The sequence below is a fragment of the Antennarius striatus genome, chromosome 18 (assembly GCF_040054535.1).
Source record: "Antennarius striatus isolate MH-2024 chromosome 18, ASM4005453v1, whole genome shotgun sequence".
NCBI classification, from domain to species: Eukaryota; Metazoa; Chordata; class Actinopteri; order Lophiiformes; family Antennariidae; genus Antennarius; species Antennarius striatus.
The window spans coordinates 20,538,988-20,557,500 of NC_090793.1; the positions used below are offsets into that span (position 1 = coordinate 20,538,988).

Below are 18,513 nucleotides of genomic sequence, written 5' to 3' on the forward strand. Positions count from 1 at the left end.
GGGGGGGGGGGGGGCGTGGTGGGGGGGGCTCATGTGGAACGTTCCATCTGCAAACACAGGATTAACCCCCGCTCTGCCAAACCCAGCTGCCCCCACTGACCTCGCTTGTTGTTTCAGCGAGCGACGGTGTGTGTGTGTGTGTGTGTGTGTGTGTGTGTGTGTGTGTGTGTGTGTGTCTGTGTGTGTGTCTGTGTGTGTGTCTGTGTGTGTGTGTGTGTGTGTGTGTGTGTGTGTGTGTGTGTGTGTGTGTGTGTGTGACATGCCACTACTGGTGACACCAGGAAAAAGAGGAAGACTGAGTCCATCTGGGAAAAAGTGGTGGATTAAGTGGTACTCAATCCAAGAGCTGCCTGTCAATCAAATGCTAAGTGTGTGTGTGTGTGTGTGTGTGTGTGATGACTGTATACACACACACACACACACACACACACACACACACACACACAGAGCTCTGCTGTGGGGGAGGGGCCCCCCAACACTGTTGTTTCCCTCTGTAATCTGTGGGATTGAGCTGTAATCCATCCATCAGCCCGAGGGTGACGACGCGCCGGACGGATGAACGGACAAACTTCAGCGTCAGAGCGTTTCACAGGAGGATGCTGGGAAACAGAACAAGTGGGGGTCTGCTGGGATGTCCCAGAGCCCCCACACCTCACCCCCCCCACTGGATGCTTTATCGCTGAGCTTGTTGTTTTCCCTCTCCTGACCCCCCCCCCCCACACACACACACACACACACACACACGTTTGTGGCCCCTCCCACACTGAGGTCAAGGCTGTCATACAGTAAATGTTTATGGGGGGGGCCCTGACCTGGATGTAGAAGAAGAAGCCGTCGGGGGGGTTGCCACCCCCCTTACACCGTGTGTCGGTAATTGAAGCTGGCTGCCCCCCCCCACACCTTTAACCCCGGCTGGGGGGGGTGAAATCAATGCAGTGTATGATGAGGACTGGAGGGGGCAGAGAGAGGAGGGGGGCTGGGGCTGGGGAGGGGGGCAGTTTGATGGATGGCTGGTTAAAGGGGGGGGCGATCAATTACCCTGATGGATTACTTTTTGGGGGAGTTCAGAAATGAGACGATCTCTGCTCCTTAAAGACCGATTGTCCACTGGGGGGGGGCAAGGGGGGGGGTAAAGGGGGAGGGGCTCCGCCTCAGTTTTCATGACGTCCTGTGAATATGGTTCACTTCCATCTGTTGTTGTGAGAAGTGGTAACTGCCCCCCCACTACCCCCCTTACCCCCCACCACCCCCGTACCCCCCACTACCCCCCTACCCCCCCACTACCCCCCCCACCACCCCCGTACCCCCCACTACCCCACTACCCCCTTACCCCCCCCACTCACCAATCCTTTATTTTTTTTTGAAAATGTTTAATCCCCTCCGTCCGCCCCCCCCCTACATTATTCTCCGAGCATGTTAATTCTCCTGTCACCGGGGGGTTGGGGGGGGGGGCACTCGCCCCGCCCCTTCGCCTCCTTTCCCGGGTCTCAAACGGAGGAGCCAAGAAACGGTTAATCTGTCGGTGCCGCGGTGTGATTGGCCGCTGCTCGCAGCCCCCAGCCCCCCCAGCCTGAAAGAACCGGGAGGGGGGTAACCAGGCAACTTCAGGAGGAAGAGGAGCGGACGGGCGTCACGGGTCGGACTCAAAGCGGGATTCACCGGCGCGTCCCGCCACCGGGATTAACGACGGGTTTTCTTCTACACGATAACTGCCCCCCCCCCACGCTCTCTCTGCCCCCCCCGTGGGGAAACGGCTCAGATGAAGGAAAGACGGATGTGGATTAAAACGCACAAACGGGACAGAGGAGCTTCTGCTGAGAGAAGGTGAGTGTCATCTTTGTGGGGGGGTCCTCGCTGATCGGGGGGGGGGGGGGCTGTGTGACCTGTTTAAGGATGCAGCGACGTGGAATGAGAAACGGAACCGGGAGGACCGGAGACCGTCACGGAACGAGTGTGTGTGTGTGTGTGTGGGGGGGGGGTCGGATGGTTTGAACGGGGAGTCGTTGGAAGCGCAAACGCCGGTTGACTGCCCCCCCCCCCCAAAACCAAACCGGACGAATTAAGAACCGACGTTTGTCGTGTGTGTGTGTGTGTGTGTGTGTGTGTGTGTGTGTGTGTGTGTGTGTGTGTGTGTGTGTGTGTGTGTGTGTGTGTGTGTGTGTGTGTGCTGGGGGGGGACCTGTGGCTGGAGCGCGCAGCGCGGCGCGGCTCCGGTCTGACGGGAACCGGAATCTGGCGCAGAAAGACCCGCAGAGCGCGCGCCTGTCCGCTGGGCTTCGTTCACGTCCAGAGGGCACTTCCGGTGTGGGGGGGGGGCGTTAAAGGTCCACTGTGGAGAAAAGACTCAGACGACCCCCCAGCTGAGGGTCGACCCCGTCTGTGACCTTTAGGGTCTTAAAATATCACCTGTGAACCCAAAACCCTCCCCTGAGCCGGTCGGGGGTCCACGGCCCCCCCTGTCAGAGCCTACAGCGTCCTGATTGGTCTTGGGGGGTCACAGGCTGGGACGTCCACTGTCTGGGGTCAAAGGTCGTTAGCGTTGTGACATCTGTGCCAGAGGTTGTGTGTCTTCTGCCAGCGGAGCGACACACACACACACACACACACACACACACACACACACACACACACACACACACACACACACACACACACACACACACACACACACACACACATAAACACACACACACACACACACATACACACACAAACACACACACACACATAAAAACACACACACACATACACACACACACACACACACACACACACACAGATACACACACACACACACACACACACATAAACACACACACACACATACACACACACACATAAACACACACACACACACACACACACACACACACAGATACACACACACACACACACACAGACACACACACACACACACACACATAAACACACACACACACACACACACACATAAAACACACACACACACACACATACACACACACACACACACACACATAAACACACACACACACATACACACACACACACACACACACACACACACACACACGCAGGAGGATGGAGGAGGGTGGAGGAGGATAGAGGAGGGTGGAGGAGGAAGCAGGAGGATGGAGGAGGACACAGGAGGGTGGAGGAGGAAGCAGGAGGATGGAGGAGGGTGGAGGAGGAAGCAGGAGGATGGAGGAGGAAGCAGGAGGATGGAGGAGGGTGGAGGAGGACACAGGAGGGTGGAGGACTGAAGCTGCTAGCTCGGCTAGCGTCGCTAACAGCAGCTTACTCCAATCAAAAGGGGGCGTGGTTATTTCTTCGGTGTGAAGATGAGCGGCCAATCATTGAGCGCCTTCTCCTGGAACATCTGGTGAGCGGCGCCGCGCCCGGCGTGCTGCCGAGTCTTCGATGCATCACTGACACCCGGCGTCACGAGGGGGTGTTGCCTGGCAGACCCGTGATTCATTAGGACTCAATTAGCTGGAGGTGTGGGGCGTGGTGCCATATGCCTCCAGCCCCCCCCACCGGTCTCTTCACCAGGCGTCTCTGTAGCGGCGAACGTGTCGGCGTGCAGATCGTCTCCACCCGTCACCGTGACCTTCAGCACCGCCGCTGCCAGCTGGCGCCGCACGAGAGCCCCACCCGCTGAAGGACGAGCTGCAGAGCGCCACACACTGTAAATCTAAGGCGGGAGGACAACCCCCACCTCCAGACGCCCCCCCCCGATACAGACCTCGTCCCGCCTGCCAAGAGGCGGCGACAAGATCCACCCGCCCTCACATCCAGTTTGTCATGTGATCTGTGCCAAGGTAAAGGAGCCCCCCCACCCCAACGCCCAGCCCCCCCCCCCAACGCCCAGCCCTACCCCCCCAACGCCCAGCCACCCCCCCCCCCAACGCCCAGCCCCTACCCCCCCAACGCCCAGCCCCCCCCCAACGCCCAGCCCCCCCCCCCCCAACGCCCAGCCCCTACCCCCCAACGCCCAGCCCCCCCCCCAACGCCCAGCCCCTACCCCCCCAACGCCCAGCCCAACGCCCAGCCCCTACCCCCCCAACGCCCAGCCCCCCCCCAACGCCCAGCCCCCCCCCCCCCCAACGCCCAGCCCCTACCCCCCCAACGCCCAGCCCCCCCCCAACGCCCAGCCCCTACCCCCCCAACGCCCAGCCCAACGCCCAGCCCCTACCCCCCCAACGCCCAGCCCCCCACCCCAACGCCCAGCCCCCCCCCAACGCCCAGCCCCCCCCCCCCCAACGCCCAGCCCCTACCCCCCAACGCCCAGCCCCCCCCCAACGCCCAGCCCCTACCCCCCCAACGCCCAGCCCCCCCCCCAACGCCCAGCCCCTACCCCCCCAACGCCCAGCCCCTACCCCCCCCAACGCCCACCCCCCCCCCAACGCCCAGCCCCCACCAGCCTCCAGAACAGGAAATTAATGGAACTCATAAAGACAGGAAGATCTGAGCTCCACGTGTGGGCAGCAGCGGGGGTCATGTGACCAGCTGTCACCCCCAGACCTCCTCTGATTGGTTCATTTGATGCTGAAGGAACATTCAGTCCAGAGGTGGAGGAAGGGGGTTCTTATTGTGGGGGGGCTTTCCTTTTTTTTTTAAATAAATGAACTGAATGTAATTTCCATGAACACAAAGTAGAACCATCACATTTATAATAATGAGGTCAGAGCCCCCCCCCGACAGGAGATGAAGCCTGCAGGAACACGCTACAGGAACACGCTACCGTCATGAAGCACCGTCTCCATCTAAATGCCCCCTGAGGGGGGGGACTAAGCCCTGCCTGCTTCCTGCATACGGACGTCTTCAGCGCCGGCGGCAGGAAGGGGTAAAAGTTGGATCTGCTGCCCCAGATGTCGACACGCTATCTGCCCCGCCCCTCCAGCGTTTTCACCGCGTTACCCAGAAACACGTTAGTGTGACCCAGTTTAGCAGAACTCCCCCCCCCCCTTCATCTGCTGCACGGATGCGCTGGAGGAGGGCCGTCGTGAGGCGGGGAGGCACGGTAACGGTAACGCCGGCGTCGACTGAACCCTACCGTTACCATGGAGACGATAAGTCAACATGTTTGTGATGCTTATGGTGTAACATACATCCAGAAACCTGACGGCCCCTTTGGGCCCTCTGGGCCCCTCTGGGGCCTCTGGGCCCTCTGACCGGTTGAGATGAAGATGCTGAGGAGAAGACAGGAGACAGAGCTGGAGGTAGCAGAGATGAAGATGCTGAGGTTCTCTCTGGGAGTGACCAGGATGGATAGGATCAGGAATGAGTCCATCAGAGGGACAGCACATGTTAGAGGTTCTGGAGATAAAGTCAGAGAGGCCAGACTGAGATGGTTTGGACATGTCCAGAGGAGAGATAGTGAATATATTGGTAGAAGGATGCTGAGTTCTGAACTGCCAGGCAGGAGGCCTAGAGGAAGACCAAAGAGGAGGTTTATGGATGTAGTGAAAGAGGACATGAAGGTAGTTGGTGTGAGAGAAGAGGATGAGAAGACAGGGTTAGATGGAGGACACTGATTGGCTGTGGAGACCCTGAAGGGAACAGCCCAGAGGAGGAGATTAGCAGCATGATTAGCCTCCAATGGGCTGTGCCCCCCCCATCTCTGGGGACGGATAACAAACGAGACGACAACAGTTTCACCTGGCTTCACACCTCCAGGGTTCCGTGTTCCGTGCAGCCGACGAATCAGTGATGAGAGATTAATGAGAGACGTTAAGGTGTGATGGGAGACCCCTCATCACACACACACACACACACACACACACACACACACACACACACACACACACACACACACACACACACACACACACACACTTCAGCAGCCAATGAGATGTCAGGGATCCGTTACGGGATGGGCGGGGTTTAACCTCGTCTACAGTCATGGTTTAACATCCGGTCCCGGCGTTTGACCATGAAGCGACTCAGGGTGGGGGTGGGCGTTCAGAGGAGCTCTAGTTGTGACAGTCCTGCCCCCCCCCATCAGCTGGGGGGCATCTTGTAACAAAGATGACCAGCGCGAGGTGCCAAAGCCGGTCTGTCGCCCCAGTGCCACGCCCCCCCGGGCGACGCCAGCCTGGGCCAAGAATAGACGTGTGGGGTGGGGGGAATGGTGATGGGGGGGCGTCCCATGTGTCTGCAAAGGAGAGCAGAGGACCAGTGTAATGGTCCGTACCCGGTGATGGAGGGGGGTGGCGCTGGCGGTGGGGGGGCACAACGAGAGGCTGATTGTTCCTCCACAGAAAAAATGAAACACAACTGGAGAATGATCTGATTTGAATCAGTCCAGTGATTGATCATTGTATTGATCTTTGTGTTAGAGAGTCGACCAAACCGGAAACGACTGAACGCAGCTGCACTCAAATCATTGTTATCAATTATTATCAATTATTATCAATTAAAGCCTGTGGAACATAAATCAGGTCTAAATTACAGCCACAGCTCAGAGAGTTCATCAGTACACTGATCTGAGAGCGTCTAGTGATGCCTGGACACTCAGCGGATTACTCTGTGATTGATTAAGTCTTTTAATTGATCTCAAGATTACAGGAACCAGCAGATAAACTGTCCTCTGTGGCGTCCTGACAGGCCGATACGGACCTGATCATTGTGATTGATACCCTAAAGCTTAAAGCACGTGTCAAACTCAAGGTCCGGGTGCCAAATGTGGCCCTCCACATCATTTAATGTGGCCCACGAGAGCAAAAAAGATCACTAAAAATAAGTAGGTCAAAAGTGTGCTTTGAGCTAAACTACATTACCCACAATGCAGTAGTTCAGCCCATTCTAACTCTGACTAAACATTGTGAGCAAAGTTAACGTCCTAACTTGTGTCTGATGTTATTTTTCTTTATTGATTGATAGTTTGATCCTTGATTGATGGAGTTCTGTGGGTTTAATAACCTGACAAATGAAAAGGATTTATGTTAGAACAGAGAAACAAACAAACATGTTTTTTCTGTCTAACTGTAATGTTTGGAACTAGAATCAGTCAGAAATTCAGTTATTTAACATTAAGGAGTAGTTACATTTAGTTACATTACACTGAGTTACATTTAGTTACATTTATTAGTTACATTAAGGAGTAGTTACATTTAGTTACATTACACTGAGTTACATTTAGTTACATTTATTAGTTACATTAAGGAGTAGTTACATTTAGTTACATTACACTGAGTTACATTTAGTTACATTTATTAGTTACATTAAGGAGTAGTTACATTTAGTTACATTACACTGAGTTACATTTAGTTACATTGATTAGTTACATTAAGGAGTAGTTACATTTAGTTACATTACACTGAGTTACATTTAGTTACATTTATTAGTTACATTAAGGAGTAGTTACATTTAGTTACATTACACTGAGTTACATTTAGTTACATCTATTAGTTACATTAAGGAGTAGTTACATTTAGTTACATTACACTGAGTTACATTTAGTTACATTTATTATTTACATTAAGGAGTAGTTACATTTAGTTACATTACACTGAGTTACATTTAGTTACATTTATTAGTTACATTAAGGAGTAGTTACATTTAGTTACATTACACTGAGTTACATTTAGTTACATTTATTAGTTACATTAAGGAGTAGTTACATTTAGTTACATTACACTGAGTTACATTTAGTTACATTTATTAGTTACATTAAGGAGTAGTTACATTTAGTTACATTACACTGAGTTACATTTAGTTACATTTATTAGTTACATTAAGGAGTAGTTACATTTAGTTACATTACACTGAGTTACATTTAGTTACATCTATTAGTTACATTAAGGAGTAGTTACATTTAGTTACATTACACTGAGTTACATTTAGTTACATTTATTAGTTACATTAAGGAGTAGTTACATTTAGTTACATTACACTGAGTTACATTTAGTTACATTTATTAGTTACATTAAGGAGTAGTTACATTTAGTTACATTACACTGAGTTACATTTAGTTACATTTATTAGTTACATTAAGGAGTAGTTACATTTAGTTACATTACACTGAGTTACATTTAGTTACATTTATTAGTTACATTAAGGAGTAGTTACATTTAGTTACATTACACTGAGTTACATTTAGTTACATTTATTAGTTACTTTAAGGAGTAGTTACATTTAGTTACATTATACTGAGTTACATTTAGTTACATTTATTAGTTACATTAAGGAGTAGTTACATTTAGTTACATTACACTGAGTTACATTTAGTTACATTTATTAGTTACATTAAGGAGTAGTTACATTTAGTTACATTACACTGAGTTACATTTAGTTACATTTATTAGTTACATTAAGGAGTAGTTACATTTAGTTACATTACACTGAGTTACATTTAGTTACATTTATTAGTTACATTAAGGAGTAGTTACATTTAGTTACATTACACTGAGTTACATTTAGTTACATTTATTAGTTACTTTAAGGAGTAGTTACATTTAGTTACATTACACTGAGTTACATTTAGTTACATTTATTAGTTACATCTGGCCCTTTGAGGACAGCGTTATGTTGATGATGTCAACGTCTCTGGAAGTGATGTATGAAATCACACAAAGACGCCGATGGGAGGAAGTAAAGACGAGCGAACAGGAAGTGAAGATGAGCAAACAGGAAGTGAAGACGAGCGAACAGGAAGTGAAGACGAGCGAACAGGAAGTGAAGACGAGCAAACAGGAATTGAAGACGAGCAAACAGGAAGTGAAGACGAACAAACAGGAAGTGAAGACGAGCGAACAGGAAGTGAAGACGAGCGAACAGGAAGTGAAGACGAGCGAACAGGAAGCAAACTGACTGCCTGAAGGAGGTCTTGAAGCGATTTTACTAAAATGAACAAATTAATAAATAAAAGGGGGCTTTTGTCCCCCAGCAGCTGGGGGGGGATGGGGGCAGGAATGAGCAATGCTCGTTAGTCCGACCCAAATCACACGAGGCACCGGCGCCGTTAGAACACGGTGCAGATGGGAGTCGGGGTGACCTACATAGCGGCGCATCACATCCCCCCCTCCCCATCAGGCTCCTCTTCCTCGGCGGTAATGAAATACATCCTGATGGGGTTTCTTCACGACGTGGAACCCGTCCTGACTCACTGAGGGGGATGTGGCCCCTCCATCTGGACCGGGGGGGGCATTATCAAGCAGGCGTGAGGGGTGATGGATGGTGGACACAGCGGCGCACGAGGAGCGCAGTGGTGATGAGGTGATGGTGATAAGCGCTGGTTGAAGGAAACGAGAGGCGGGGGGGCTGATGGACCTGCTGGACCGGACTGGAGAAACGGTCTGTTTCCTGCTGGAGGTCCTGCAGGAAGAAGCCAGAATCTTCTCTTTCCATCCGTATCGACGCAGCCCCTCCTCCGAGGCCTCAGCACCCCGTTGCTGCTGGTTACCGTGGGAACGGTCGATCCAGCGTGAGAAAGGATGGAGCTGAGATGTTGATGTAGGTAAGAACGACCTCTTCATCACCATGGAGGACAGGAGATACCTGAGGGTCACCCAGGTGCCTCCAACACCACATGATGGAGCTGAACGGACCAATGGGAGGAGATCTTAACCACCAACGACTTAACCTGATTGGACACAAGTGACAGGAAGGAGAATAACACGATACAGGAAGGAAGAGGAAGAAGACATCACGACTGAAACACCACCAGAGCTCCAACATCCACTCAGACCAAACGTCCAATTTTTTAAAAGCTTTATCCAAATTACAAACAACAAAATTTCCTGCAAATCCTCTCCGTATAAAGAAAACAACAACGGATTAACTGATATTCCTGGATTTATTCCAGACTACCAATCCTTCCAGCCGGTTTCCTGTTAATCCATCAGATGGTCTCATCCAGGACGGCTCAGCAGATTAATCCACCTGGTCTACAGGACGACTCCAGACTAACAGGTTCCTCAGGACGGACACGCCCACAAGTTTCATCCAACACTTCCTGTTTGATCCAACACTTCCTGTTTGATCCAACACTTCCTGTTTGATCCAACACTTCCTGTTTGATCCAACACTTCCTGTTTGATCCAACACTTCCTGTTTGATCCAACACTTCCTGTTTGATCCAACACTTCCTGTTTGATCCAACACTTCCTGTTTGATCCAACACTTCCTGTTTGATCCAACACTTCCTGTTTGATCCAACACTTCCTGTTTGATCCAACACTTCCTGTTTGATCCAACACTTCCTGTACTTTTATTCGTGTTCTATTTAATCAAACAAAACGGTGATGAAACTCTTTTTTCTGCAGAGTCAAAGGAGGAGAAACCGAAACAGTAGGCAGATAGAAATTCATGAAATAATGAGGTGCTCACACACACACACACACACACACACACACACACACACACACACACACACACACACACACACACACACACACACACACACACACACACACACACACACACACACACAGAGGATGATGTGTCCCCAGCTCCAGCTCTTGTCTGAAGGCCTCTTCATCCCACAATGGTCCGTTGCCATGCCAACAGAGGCAGCGGTGCCAGCTTGGCGCAGCATCCGCGTCAGCGCTGGACGTTTGGGGGGCATTAAAGCACAATGGGGGTGGGGGGGTTCCAGTTCACGGTACCGGTGCCAGGGTTTCCATCGGGTCGCTCTGAAGCCGCTCGTCATTCGTCCTTGGCTCCTCCCCCTCCTCCGGCGCCGCTGGCCCAGGCAGGGGGGGCGTTTAGAACCCATCTTTAATGTAGTATTTACTCAAAAAAACAAACGTCAGACGTGTCGCCACAGGTCTTCTTCGAGGGGGGGGGCACATTCACCACTCTTTTTAAGGATTGATGAAATAAAGTCTGAGCCGGTTTGTGAATTTGCTGTATGTCACATTAATTCAGATTGGGGGGGGCATATTTGTCATTTTTAATTCCAGACCACCTCCTGCTCAACATTACCCATCATGCCTCTCTTCCCCTACAGTGCTCGGAGCGAGTGACTGCGATGGCTCGTCGGATAAAACCCACTCGTGACCTGCTGTGAGCAACGATCAGTCATCCAATCAGAGCCGCCGCCCCCCCAGACCCCCCCAGAAGGGAATGACCCCTGACTAATCGCTGGAGCCGCGGTAAAGAGCAGCGCTGAGCCATGTGAGGCCTGACCTTCATGGGGAGAACTCAGGTACCCTCCAGAAGACGTGAAGCTGCTCGTGCGAGGATCACCATCTGTGTGGTGAAGCGATTCTTGAGCGCCGGGGGGGGCCGGCCGTGATGGAGCGCCGCCACCCACGCTGGATCTTCATCCACTGAGGGTCTGATGAAGGTTTCCTCCACAGACTGACTGATCGGGACCGCAGTGTGGGGGGGGTCGGCTCTGGGAGGTGGGAGGACTTGCCGGTGAGCTGCTATCCCATGGTGCACCTGCCGTGAGCGGGACACGGGACTCAGCGGGGGGAGGATGTCAGCGGAGGCGGAGCTTCAGCCAGGCGTCAAAAGCAGCCAGAGACGGGAGTCCAGGAGGGTCAAAAGTAGGTGGTGCTCCTGATCCGGTGGGGATGTCACGCATGTGGTGACATCACGCGTGTGCTGGTGATCAGAACCAATGTCGGGGGGTGGGGGGTCGGTAGGATGATGCTTTAGGTGTCAGGGAGGGGCTAATTCACACCTGTCGCTCTGATGTGATGGAACCAGTTGCTCCCTGAAGCGTCACCAGCAGATTGAAGTGGGATTGAATTGATGGGGGGGGGTGGAGGGAGACTCAGGGAGGGGGAGGAGGTGGGTGATGCCTCCTCTTCCTCCCCCCTCTTCATCCCTGTTCTCCCTGAATAAAGCCACTCCAGCTTGTCCAGTAAATCTGGCTGGTTGTGAGGGGGCAGGGGGGGGCACGTCTACCAGCCTAGATAAATGGCTGGCTGGAGGAGGAACCCATTGATTTAAGCTAAGTGGGGGGGGGTGCAGGGACGACTGCAGCAACGCCAAAGTGACGTGTGCAGCCTGATGAAGGACGCCACTGAGGATGAGGAGGATGAATTCATTTAAATCCATCCAGTCTGGGTGGGGGTCAGACGTGTGTCTGCTGCAGACGAGTCTCGGGGGGGGGGCGGTTAAATGTTATAAATTATGTTTAAACAGAAGACATTCAATGAACTGAAATGGCAGCAAACATGTTTAAACAGGAAGATTGTGAATCATTCACCATCATTCACCATTGTTCACCATTGTTCACCATTGGTCACCATCATTAATCCATCATTCACCATCATTAATCCATCATTCACCATCATTCACCATCTTTCACCATCATTAATCCATCGTTCACCATCATTCACCATCATTAATCCATCATTTACCATCGTTCACCATCATTCACCATCATTAATCCATCGTTCACCATCATTAATCCATCGTTCACCATCATTCACCATCATTAATCCATCTTTCACCATCATTAATCCATCGTTCACCATCATTCACCATCATTAATCCATCATTTACCATCGTTCACCATCATTCACCATCATTAATCCATCGTTCACCATCATTAATCCATCGTTCACCATCATTCACCATCATTAATCCATCTTTCACCATCATTAATCCATCTTTCACCATCATTCACCATCATTAATCCATCGTTTACCATCGTTCACCATCTTTCACCATCATTAATCCATCGTTCACCATCATTCACCATCATTAATCCATCATTCACCACCATTCACCATCATTAATCCATTGTTCACCATCATTAATCCATCATTCACCACCATTCACCATCATTAATCCATTGTTCACCATCATTAATCCATCATTCACCATCATTCACCATCATTGACCATCATTAATCCATCATTCACCACCATTCACCATCATTAATCCATTGTTCACCATCATTAATCCATCATTCACCATCATTGACCATCATTAATCCATCATTCACCATCATTCACCATCATTGACCATCATTAATCCATCGTTCACCATCGTTCACCACCAGCTGACGTCCTCAGAAGTCTGTCTAACCTGTTCATGAATGAAAACTGATTTATCAAACAAATCGTAACTCTCTGAGGTCACGCTACCTTCAGCAGCTAGCTAGCGTAGCATAGCGTTGCGTTGTGTAGCATAGCGTAGCGTAGCTGACTGCCTGTCGTCCACATGGACATTTTCACAGCTTGTAAATAAGACAAGTCTGCAGTGATGGAACACCCTTAGCAACGTAAATCCTTCACTTTGGGGGGGTTTATATTGTTTGTTGCTGTAAAGCGACCAGTAGGATGTCACGCGTGTGTCACGTGTGTGTGTGTTACTCTGATCCTCCAACGCCGTCGTGTGTTTAGATTGTTGAAGCGTCACTGCAGCAAACTGACGGCGGCTCCAGAGCTCCGTTCCATCAGCAGGAGTGTTTTATATGCGTGCCTTCACTCCATCACCATAGCAACTGTTGCTCTCCCACCGTCATCTGTGCACGAAAGAAAGATTCATTTCGAATAGAGAGAGGGAAGGAGTGGAGGACGGGGAGACGCCGAGAGGAGGCGAGCACCCGAACGCATCACCAGTCACCTCACAAACCCAACGCCAGCGCAGAGACGGAAACAGGAAGTAGAAACACCGACCGCCTCAGCTGCTCAAACACCGCCGTCCATGTTTGACCACATCAGGAGGCGTCGGCTTGATCAGCTGTTCACTCCAGGAGCTCCCAGCATGCATCAGTGCCTGCATGCAACACGGCGCTTCATCCTCCATCCACGAGCTGCACAATGACCCCAACTGACTGTAACGCTTTAACCCTTTAACGGTCAGAGGAGTTCACCAGGAACACCAGGAACACGTGCTGTGTGTGTGTGTGTGTGTGTGTGTGTGTGTGTGTGTGTGTGTGTGTGTGTGTGTGTGTGTGTGTGTGTGTGTGTGCGCGCTGAGGCTTATGAAAGTTATTTTGTGTGGGGGAGGCAGATGGCGAGGACAGATTTGCGTTCCATCGACATCGATTCTCTTTACCGCTGTCTGCCGTCGTCGTCCCCCCGTTGGGGCGACGGGACCGTTAGCGTCCCAACGCACAAAATAATGTCTTAGCATTTCAAACCGCATGCGGTAGTCCAATGTGTGTGTGTGTGTGTGTGTGTGTGTGTGTGTTCGTGTGTGTGTGTGTGTGTGTGTGTGTGTGTGTGTGTGTGTGTGTGTGTGTGTGTGTGTGTGTGTGTGGCCGCGGAGCAGACTTGACAGGATGGGATGCAGATCTGCTCTCAGGAAGGTTCAGAGGTCAAGCTGCCTCCATGCCCAGATCCCCAACAAAAAGTTTCCTCTTGCCAAGTCGTCGTGTCTGGAGGGGGGGCTTCTGACTCTCCATCTGCTGCCATCTGTGCCGCGCCTGTGCCTCGTTGTCCCCATTCCTGCACGGCGAGGAGGAGGCGGCGCCGGGATCAGAGACGAGCCCTGAAACAGGACGACGCAGCGAGGACCGTAATTGTTCTCTCCGTGGTCCTGGTGGTCCTGGTGGTCCTGGTGGTCCTAGTGGTCCTGGTGGTCCTGGTGGTCCTGGTGGTCCTGGTGGTCCTGGTGGTCCTCTGATCTCAGCTCTGCTCTGATCATTTCCATTTCCATTTGCAAAATATTTATCAGAAAGGAACACGAGATCCCTGCTTTGCACAAACTGGATACAAAAAGATACCCAGAATGCATCTGGAGAACAATTCTAAGCATAGGTCTCAAGGTGATGATCGGGTGTTGTTCCAAAACGACAAAGACCTCCGAGTCGACCATGACCTGGTCTCAGAAGATGCTCAGGAGATACTCCAGACTTGGAGGCCTCTACTGATGAGGGATGGGTCACATGTTCTGAAGGCCGTTTCCCGTTGCAGGATGGGTAGTTGGGAGACCACGGGAAACCGCCACGTCATGGTGTTGGACGTGATCAGCTGTGGAACACAGGCAGTCCTCGACCTCCCCTTTAAAGCGGCTGCGATTGAAAACGGTCCCGGTCACCAGAGCCGCATCACGGCCGTGCAGGAAGCCCTGTGCATGCTGGGTACTGACCCATCACCAATATGTTTGTCATGGTCATTCAGTACCACCTTGGCCCAAATGGAACCACACCAAAGAAGAAGTACCAGGTACCAGGTGTTCGTCATGAAGGGTGTGAATCATCTGGAGACATCAGGACCAGGTCTTGAGTTCCAGTCCTGGACCTGGTGGGTGGAGTCTTCTTCCAGTGACCCCGACATGGAGCCGAGTCACATGGTTTCCTACCCTGGGTCTGTTTTTTAGCTGGGAGAGGACAGTGACAGGAGACATTTGGGGGTATCAGAGGTCTCGGACCACCGGGACGCTCAAACGGCGTCATGCTGTCCCGTGTGTGGGATACTCCAGAGCTGACGCCGCTTCAGGCAGCACCTGTCACAAAAATTACCCACATCCGATTTATGGGCCAGAAATATAGCGAGGATCATCCAACCCTGGGTAATTGTGGATCCAGGAAGGTGCAGGAGTGTGTGTGTGACCCACATACCCACACACACACACACACACACACACACACACACACACACACACACACACACACCTCCCGTGCTGACAGTGTGTACTGACATGAAACAGGATGCCCTGCAGCGCCGCGGCGTTCACGTGTAACGCATCTGGACCCAGATCACGTAGCTCTGGAGCGACGCCGCGGCGTCAGGGCTCCTCGTGGGCTCTGCTGGCCCTGGTGGGTCCTGAGGGTCTGAGTCTAGAGCCCTAAAGCTGCCCTGAAGCGTCATCAGCAGGAAGCGCCGGTCGTTGGTAGGAACAAACGGCTGCAGCTCGTCAGCAGCGGCGCCAAAACGGCGCCAAAGCGGCGCCAAAACGGCGCCAAAGCGGCGCCAAGGCGGCGCCAAAGCGGCGCCAAAGCGCCGCAGACGTGTTGAAGATGAGGCTGGAGCAGCGTGCATTTTACATCAGAGTGTGTGTCAGTGGAACCAGGACGGAACACAGAACGCTGTGTGAACGCTCCCGGGTGTGTGTGTGCACGGGGGGCGGCTCACACCCGCTAGCGACGCCCCCCCCCGGCCTCTGGAGCGGCGCAGCAGCGTCTCTGGGCTTAGTTTAAAGATGTTAATTATCCTGTGCTTTATGTCGTGTGTACATTAGACCCGTCATCCACTCAGAGAGGCTGTAATGACTTTAGCACCCCCCCCCCCCAGAGACTGGTGCCCTCATGCATTAGTGAGCGCTGGAGCGTCGCCTCCTTCTGAACTCACTTTTATTCTCTTCTGGTTTGACTGGAAGAATCTGGGCCGGAGGAACAAATTCAATTAGTTTTCAGGTGGGGGGGTTTGTGTGCAGGCGTGTTCCAGGACCCCCCCCTGGTCCTCGTTATGGACGTTAAACCCTGTTTAGCGTAGCGGCGCCGCTAGCTGATGTAGCTCCTGACCTAGAAACGAGACACCAGAAGAAGCGGTTGGATCCTCCGAGGAGCCACGACCTTCATCTGGATTCCTGCTGTCTTCACGTGTGAATGGGGGGGTGGGATGGGGGTTAGCGTTGGGGGGGGTTGCTGTTTTGCAGATGATGGGCTGGTTTGTGTGTTGCTGATGGGGGGAGAAGCATTGGTAACCAGAAGACAGAATGAGGACGGGGTCAGTGTCAGGGTGTCTGACGGACAGAACCATCAGCCACGGGGTGGGGGTGTCCCCACATCCATCACCCAGGGGGGGCCCGGTGGATTGTGGGTGACCACTGGACCAAGAGGATTCTCCTCAATAGCATCCATTCAGGCTGGTTTGCCCCCCACCAACAGCACCCATGGGAAATACAGCTGTGGGGGGGTCCCCCCCACCTCACGCAGTCATCCCGTGACCTTCCACCCCACCATGTTCTCCAAGGGGGGGGGGTTCTCCTTCGCTTCACCGATCCAATCCAACAAAACTTCAACTCCAATTTTCCTCCTGTCCTGCTAGCTCATGCTAATCTGTTCTCTGTTTCCTGCTCCATTAATATTAATGCGGGGGGGGGGGGCGCACACACACACATCCGTGTTTCCACTCCTTTATTTTTTTCTCCTCTCCCATCGCAGGTCAGGACCGCACGGAGGCGGGGCTTATTAAGCGTTTCCGTGGAGATGGCGTGCGCTACAAGGCCAAGCTGATTGGGATTGATGAGGTGACAGCGGCGCGAGGGGACAAGCTGTGCCAGGACTCCATGATGAAGCTGAAGGTACGGACGTGTGTGTGTGTGTGTGTGTGTGTGTGTGTGTGTGTGTGTGTGTGTGTGTGTGTGTGTGTGTGTGTGTGTGTGTGTGTGTGTGTGTGTGTGTGTGTGACTCATGGGAGCTGTCCTGTCCTGGTACGACTCACTGAAGCAGTGAACTGACCAGATGGAACAAACACAGTCCGACCACATTACTCAGGTTTTATATCTCTAATGCTAGCGGCTAACGCTAGCAGCTTTGTGTTTTGTATTTTCCTTCCTTCTGATTGGACGCTGTATTTCTGTAGTCCCTCAAATATCTGCATAATGGTCACGGTCCATTTTTTTAAACTGAAGACATGACCCGGATCGTAGTGAGACAGAAACTGATCTCATGTCCTCACCTGTTGGCGCTCAGAGGGTTAAATCACGTGTTCATTCTCAAACATGTTTGATGAGAGCTTCACCACGGGGTTGTAGACGTGTGCTGTGGGTGTTATCGTAGGTGGCTCAGGTTTGACCCCCCCTCTGCTGGACTAGCCCCCTGAAGCCTTTACTTCCAGGTGTCCATCGACACGTGATCAGTTTCAGTCCCTGAGGGCTGCCAGGACCACCAGGGGGAGGAACCTGGACCATAAAGAGTCTAAGAACCGGCTCCAGGCTGCTAACTGGTTACCAGCTGCTAACTGGTTACCAGCTGCTAACTGGTTACCAGCTGCTAACTGGTTACCAGCTGCTGACTGGTTTTTGATCTGGACAGGAAGTGGAGTTCATGATGGATCTCTTGAGCTTGGTTAATGGAGAGCTGTAGTTTCATGTGAAGCTAAGGTTAGCTCAGAACCGCTAACTTCCTGTTGGACGTGGACCCAGCAGGACGGTCTCTCCTCTTCATCCTCTCCTCCCTCATGGGGTTTCCGTGTGAAACCCGTCAAACACATGGTTCTGATGGGGGGGGGCGTAGCAGGAATGCTAATGGTTCTCCCCGTTAGCCCTGAGCTCCATGGGAAAGATGCACTTCAAAGGCTCCCAGGGGCGTTCGCTCAGCATTATGGGAAGTGGCGTTAATGATCTGCTGAGTCAGCAGATCTTACCTTGTTAGTGAACGCTTGTGAACGTCAGGTGGGAGGGTGGAGGACTGTTCATGGAACAGCAGCTGAACGGGATGGTTTAGGGCTCGCTGAGAACCAATCACGTGAGAGAACATCCTGTCCCATCAGGCCTTACGTAACCCCTGCCCCCCCCCCTCGTGTCCCTGTCACCTGAGCTGTCACTTCCTGCTCACATCACCTCCTCCACCTCCTGCAGGGCGTGGCCTCCTCGGCGCGCTCCAAAGGCGAGCACAAGCAGAGGGTCTTCCTGACGGTCTCGTTCGGCGGGATCAAGATCTACTGCGAGCGGTCG

General features: G+C 52.1%; 2 protein-coding genes across 4 annotated transcripts in view; both read left to right on the forward strand.

Moving 5' to 3' along the window:
* Positions 1-1,690: 1,690 nt before the first annotated feature.
* LOC137612588 (disabled homolog 1-like) overlaps positions 1,691-18,513 on the forward strand; it is a 29,352-nt gene continuing 12,529 nt past the window's right edge. Inside the window, exons 1-5 of one of the 3 annotated variants that reach the window (XM_068341188.1) lie at positions 1,691-1,824; positions 10,934-11,131; positions 11,286-11,477; positions 17,000-17,139; positions 18,418-18,513. The exon at positions 18,418-18,513 is cut by the window's right edge and continues 3 nt beyond it. In XM_068341188.1, the coding sequence (XP_068197289.1) occupies positions 11,408-11,477; positions 17,000-17,139; positions 18,418-18,513 (306 nt within the window). In that variant the 5' untranslated portion in view covers positions 1,691-1,824; positions 10,934-11,131; positions 11,286-11,407. Of the gene's footprint in view, positions 1,825-10,933; positions 11,478-16,999; positions 17,140-18,417 lie in introns of all 3 variants that reach the window. The other 2 variants (XM_068341187.1, XM_068341189.1) reach the window with 2 other exon arrangements.
* LOC137611799 (uncharacterized) lies at positions 3,321-4,450 on the forward strand. The gene is made up of 4 exons (XM_068339894.1): positions 3,321-3,361; positions 3,461-3,477; positions 3,596-3,667; positions 3,801-4,450. Exons 1-4 carry the CDS (start codon positions 3,321-3,323, stop codon positions 4,448-4,450), a joined length of 780 nt encoding a protein of 259 aa, XP_068195995.1.

Bases quoted from the DNA above. Each gene is read 5' to 3' on its own strand.
- LOC137611799 (XM_068339894.1), top strand. From the start codon at position 3,321: ATGAGCGGCCAATCATTGAGCGCCTTCTCCTGGAACATCTG. The intron at 3,668-3,800 runs GTAAATCTAAGG...ATCTGTGCCAAG, and splicing joins GCTGCAGAGCGCCACACACT to GTAAAGGAGCCCCCCCACCC.